The sequence below is a fragment of the Nyctibius grandis genome, chromosome 3 (assembly GCF_013368605.1).
Source record: "Nyctibius grandis isolate bNycGra1 chromosome 3, bNycGra1.pri, whole genome shotgun sequence".
Classification (NCBI taxonomy): Eukaryota; Metazoa; Chordata; class Aves; order Nyctibiiformes; family Nyctibiidae; genus Nyctibius; species Nyctibius grandis.
This window is the reverse complement of record NC_090660.1, coordinates 72,195,257-72,201,427: the sequence shown is the minus strand read 5'-3', so window position 1 is coordinate 72,201,427 and position 6,171 is coordinate 72,195,257. Positions and strand designations below refer to the sequence as shown.

General features: G+C 39.7%; 1 protein-coding gene across 1 annotated transcript in view; it reads right to left on the bottom strand.

The window, feature by feature from the left end:
- Nucleotides 1–212: 212 nt before the first annotated feature.
- Nucleotides 213–6,171, bottom strand: part of CLVS1 (clavesin 1) — a 113,565-nt gene continuing 107,606 nt past the window's right edge. The window contains 1 exon segment of the mRNA XM_068396975.1: nucleotides 213–300. Coding sequence (XP_068253076.1) covers nucleotides 213–300 — 88 coding nt within the window.

Genomic DNA, 6,171 nt, shown 5'->3' with positions numbered 1-6,171 from the left:
TATGGACAGACTCCTGTGTCAATAGAAATGTCTCAGTTTTTGTTCAGCGTTGGCCGCACGGACAGATGGCTGGTGACAGTTGCTCAGGAAACATGAAGGACTTGTACTCAAGCAAAACACATGTGAGTGCGTGTGTTTGTGTGTGTGTCATGTGCTCTGTGGGTACGGTGGAAGTCTGTTAATGTATCTGTGCATGTTGGGTGTGTGGGAGCTCAGTCCAGAGCCAGCAGTGGTTGGGTGTTCTCGCTTTCCCCCTGATCTTCATGCTTCAGTGTGCCGGCTTCCACCACAGACTGGGACCTGAAAGCAAGAAGACACGCATGCTAGCGAAGGCTGCTGCAGGAGCACTAGCCATCCTGGAGTCCCTTTGCTTCATTTTATGATTTTTGCTTTTGTCCATTTTCACCTTTATGGCTTTTTATTTCTTTTCTGTGGAATGCCTAAGGAATTTGAGAAGCATTCCTTTGAATATGAGCAGGGACGTGACTCATTGCAGATCACAAATGCTTTCAAAATATTTAGTGTTTCGCTATTAGCCATAACGTTGAATGCACTCAGCAACTTAAAGGCCTGATCCTGAGATGCCATGTGATCTGTTGGTGCTTAATGTCTTTCTAGGCAAAACTGCCTCTGCAACTGCTTACTGGAAAGCAAAGTCATTTGTACAAGTGCTTGCAGGAGTGAGTCTCAGCTCATGCTTATTACAAATCTCAAGAAAGACAAGCAGATAAAATACATTTCACTGATGTAGGAGTTTAAGGGGCAGAAGTTCCATGAGTTACGCAAGATCAATGAAGAAGCCAGAATTACTATGACAACAAGGGAGCTTCTGGTGTGCCCAGTCCTGCAATTTATCTTTATCTCCTTGTCTACACCCTTGAAGGAGAACTTTATTCAGGGCTAGTCCATTTTAAATTCGTTTCTGTCTTCAAGGTGGGAAGCATAGTTTATCCTTTGCTGCTAATGGGCAAAATAAAACCCAAGTAAAAAAAAATGAGTAAACACTAGGGAAAGTGAAGCATCATGATTTCTTGCAGTGATAAAAGCTGAATGGGCTTAAATTAGTGAGAAAATTCAAGACTATTTCATTTTCTGAGGTTTGTGTGCTCCAGCGTTTGCTCGCTGAGCTATGGAAGGAGGAACTGATGAGTTTATTGTTACAGAGATTTGTTACCCTCCATTTTCTCTGGTTTGGGCTAGGAGTTGCCTCCCAGTTTGGAGTGGGCAGTGAGCTTTAGATCAAAATCACTCTATGAATGAAGTACTTTTAAAAAGGGAACTTGTTCAAAGGTAGGGGTAGAATCTTCCAGCCCAGGCATTTCCATGCTGCATGGTATCGTTTTAAAGAGCCAGTTTTCTCATGGATAGCTTTTAGAATTAGGGTAGCTCTCATTCCCTGCAGGATGTGTTTGTAGTGCCTCATTGTTCATTATGGTAATCTCAGTTTAAGCCTTAGCTATTTCATAAGATTAGATGTCACTTCTCTTTCAATAAGAATCATTATTAAATTGCATCCTTTGATACTGCAGCACTTGATCAGGACTGAATAACATGACTGTGAATAACTTGTATCATTATTTTTCTTATTCTTATGCCTGGAGCATTCATTAAAGTGTAATAAAAAATTTTCATTTAAAAAAGATCTCCAAAGAGAGATAACAAAAACTGGATGCTCAATGAGAAGATTTTATGCCCAAATTTTCAAAGAAAATATGTTTGCCCAAATGTTTTCACTGTGTATTTTTTGCAGTAATGTGACATGTGTAGTGTTTATGATTGCATTTTAATATAGAAAAGCAGCTGATTCAGGAGATTATACAAAATGAAAATTTACATATTTCTAGTATATGGCAGCAAAAACTAATCATGGTGCTTTGAAACTGATACAGAATGGATTCAAATCACAATACCAACAGTTTATTTTCTTTTCTGGACTACCAGGTTAAATTATTATTAAATAATACCTAACTAATACTTGTCACCGATGTTTTGTTTTCTGTGTGACCCACTGCCCTAAAATGAATGTAAGAAGTCACAGGTCCATTGCTGCATTTGCCAGCATACAGCAGAAAGTTTCTGCTCTAAGTCAAATGTGAAAAAACCTCACAATTTTGCCTTTTGTGCCTTTTGTGATTCCTACTGATTATCTCTGCTCTCACCTCATTACAGGAAAAAAAAAATTCTTGCATCTGTAAGAGCAAGATACCAGTTTCTCCCCCATACTGGTGCTCAGATGCACACCAGGTTGGGAGCAACCTAATCCCACACTCTGTATGCAGGTCCCATGCTGCTGCTCTTCACACAGAGCCAAAATAGTTGGAGCATTGAGTAAATGCATTGCAGCCCACCTGACCTCCAAATTCAAGATGCCACATGATTCAAATGCTATGCCTAGCCCTTCTAGATAACATGAAGAGGGATCCAACTGAGATTTTAGTATCTGCCAAGCTCTGCAGCAACAGTAATCTCTCTTTTCCTTTTCTGCTAGAAGCTGTTTAGCCCCCTATCCTAAAATAGGTATTTCAGATATCTATCTGAAGGGCACAGTAACGATTTGAACAGCCATCACTATTTTCTAAGACACCACAATAGAGGACTTACTATCGTGTTTGGATTTCCTTTTTGCAAATGCATCAGTTTTTCATTTGGAGAAAAAATGCTTCCAGTTTTATTTTTAACTTAAATTTTATGAAGGAAAAAAGAAAATTACTCAATTCTCAAGAAGATTAAAGTATTTATTTCATATTCTCTGTTTATGGTAAATATTAAAAATGTAGGTGCTCAGAAAAGCATTTTAGCAACATATATCAATGCAGCTCACAATCTAATGTAATAACTCAGCATGAGAGCTATGTTTTACTGGCACAGAACATCCTGGAATATGTATTCCATAGCTATACTTCACTTAATGACAGAGAAAAGATGATTTGCAATAGGCCACCATTGCAGAAAGCTTTTTCAACTGACTAATAACTATATTTTGTGGCTGTAGAAATTCATATAAGACAAATGATATTTGAAAAAAATGCACCCTATATGTTGGTTTTGTCTTCCTTTTGTGTATCTAACACATGTTCAGGAAAGCAGTCATATTCTAGGTATGTACAAGTTTGCACAATATTTATGGGGTTTTGTATGCTGACTCTAATATTGAACCTAGGACTAAGACTAATTTCTGTTTTAAAAGTACTGCTACCTGTTTTAACGGCATTAACATTTTATTCAGAGGACTTTACAATTACACTTCAAATTTTTAAGTAGAATCTGATCATAGTTCTTGAAAGGTGTTTGAGTATCTAACTTCACCTTAATCTCTTATTGAAAAATAAATTGCAGTCAGGCACCAAAGTACCTTTGCCCTGACTAGTCCTTGTAATTTGTAACCATCTTTGCATTAAAACCACCAAAACACTCTCTTGCACAGCAGCTTAAACCATTTTGATGTAAAATGGTAAATGAGCAGTACAGAACTTTCCTTGTTTGGCAAGCTCTATTTAAGCTTTGATCATATAAATGCTGGGGATGCTGTTCTGTTGTCACCCTATGGCAAGCAGAACTTCATGGAACCAGACAAAAGTGATTTTGTTTTGCTGCCTTTCTGTATCGATGTGCATAAATACCTGATGAGGTGGAATAGAGAACATGAAGCCAGGCTCTTCTCAGTAATACCCAGTGACAGGAGAAGAGGCAACGGGCACAAATTAAAATACAGGAACTTCCATTTTAACATGAACCCGAATGTTTTTACTGAGGGAGTGGACAAACACTGGAACAAGTTGCCCAGAGAGATTGTGGAGTCTTCATCCTCAGAGTTATTCAAAACCCAGCTGGACATAGCCCTGGGCAACCTGCTCTAGCTGACCCTACTCTGAGCAGGGGGCTGGGTACAAGATCACCAGAGATCCCTTCCTCAACCTTTTTGTGATTCTGTGCCCACAGAAATACCAGCTTCTCTGAACCATCCCAATTCATGTTTCTCTATCCTGATAGGTCAATGATTTTCTTTTCAAGATCATTATGCCTTTAGGGTGTCAGCTTTGACAGTGTGGATCACATTCAGCTGCTAAACATAGATACCTACTGCCATTTAAGGCACCTTAGGATATCGCAGATAACCTTCCATAGCTGACTGTTATGACCCAGGATTTATAGAAGACTTACAGAGGGTTCATGTCCATCTGGAGTAACAGATGGAGGCCAAAAGGACATCACAGTACCTGAAATCATACAAGATGCCTATACTTAGGCAGCAGAGCCTCATCTGTGCTGTTGTTTCTGCAGGATGAATGCAACTGGTTTGTAATGTTCAAGACATGTCCAAGTCATTTTGACCTGGGCCAGATATGGACCAATCATCTAAGCAGGAAATAGTAATTGCATTGGCCTTCTCCTTATATCACTACATTTTAGTCACTTGTGTTGTGTGATTCACCTCACCATCAGATATCTATGGTCACTCTGTGCTATAAATGACAGAGAGAAATAGACATTCTTAGGGTGCAATTCATCTGATCTGTTCTAAATATATGGTCATATCATATGATTCATGGGTCACCTACATTCAGGTCCCTGTTCTGATGAGTTCTCACCTGTTAACACCAGGGGGAACAGGTTCCATGATTTGTGAGGCAATGTGTCCTACATATCATAGCCATGGCTGCCTTCCACTATATTACCTTCAATACTCACCTGAAATGTGGCACATGTCCTGCATGTACTGCAACTTTGGAAGTATAAAAGATTATATTTGAATTCAAAGCCTTCTAGTTTTCCTTGTTTCTCAGCTAAAAATTCTCAGTAACCAGTTTGGAAGATGCTTGGTTGTGAAGGGTCTGGTTGAATGAAATTTTAACATAAGTAGACAATTGTTTGTATGACACAGTTAAGGTCACTGTGTAAGGCCCTGAGCTGGCAGACCCCATGCCTGTCTTTCTTTAACATGATACATGCAGGAGACTTAGCTCTTGTAAAAGTACAACGTGATCACTGTGGGCTGGGTGCTAAGTCTTAAGTAATTAACAGACAAGTCAAAGCCCATAGACTTTCCTAGGCTAGTTTCCCAGGCTAGGTAGCCTTGCTTAGGAGAGCAAAATGAAAATGGAAAGAGAAATGAATTCTCAGTCTCACTTCTGAAGTGATGGTACTGTTTGTGTGTGCTCCATTTAAAGTGTCAATCAAACTCCCCATGGTTGCTTTACTGTTCAGCAAGAATATTTGGAAGTCTGGAAAATCAACACTATCCAGCTGTTTCTCCAGCAGGTCAGCCATATATTTCAAATGACAGCACTGCATAGGTATGTAAATCAATATCTAAGAGAGCAGATGGCTTTATGTGTGTGTGGTCATTTTAATGCAACTATCTCAAATTTAGTCAAAAAACACGAAGAACACTGGATGAAGGTCTTCTAGCTGCACTGATTTCAGAAGGTTCTTGTCTGAATAAAGCTGGAGTGAATCAGCTCACAGGAACTGACATCTGTTGAGTATCACTTTTTTTTTCCCATAAAAAAATTAAATAGCAAAATCCTGCACTGAGCTAACAGTAACTGCCAGCGTATCACGGCATGCTTGCCTTAAAAGACATCTTCCAGTTCTCTGATCCCTCATTTTATGCTTTTCATCACAGTGATGCTGATGTGTTGCAGCCCACAGGAGTGAGGACATATTACTTTTGTGCTGGGCTGCATTTGGAGGGGTTTGTGGAGCAAGGAGGAGAGTGGTATGTTTTTTTCCCCAGGTGCAGGAGGCTTCAAGCTCTCAGAGTGACACACTGCAGCCAATCAATCAGATCACATCGTGTGACTCTATTCATCTACCTCTCAACTCCCATCTGCTCATTTCCCTCTAATTCCCTTCCCATTTCACCAGCACCTCAGGGCTGTTAATCTCCCAATTATTCATTCACTTTACAGAACATAATAAGCATTTTTTTAAAATCACACCTGTGAGTTTTTGTATTGACAAGGTCTGAGGGGCATTTCTTTCTCTGCCCTTCTCCCTCCCCATCAGACTGCAGAGGAAGGTACAGCACCCCAGAATGTGCTCTGCAACACACCTCAAGAGTATGTCTTCATCAGAGGGAAAAACAAAGATTTTTTTCCCCCAGTATTTCAGAAACAATGCAGATGTGCAGGTGTGAAGTAATTGTGGTAAAAGGTACTCTTTTCGTAT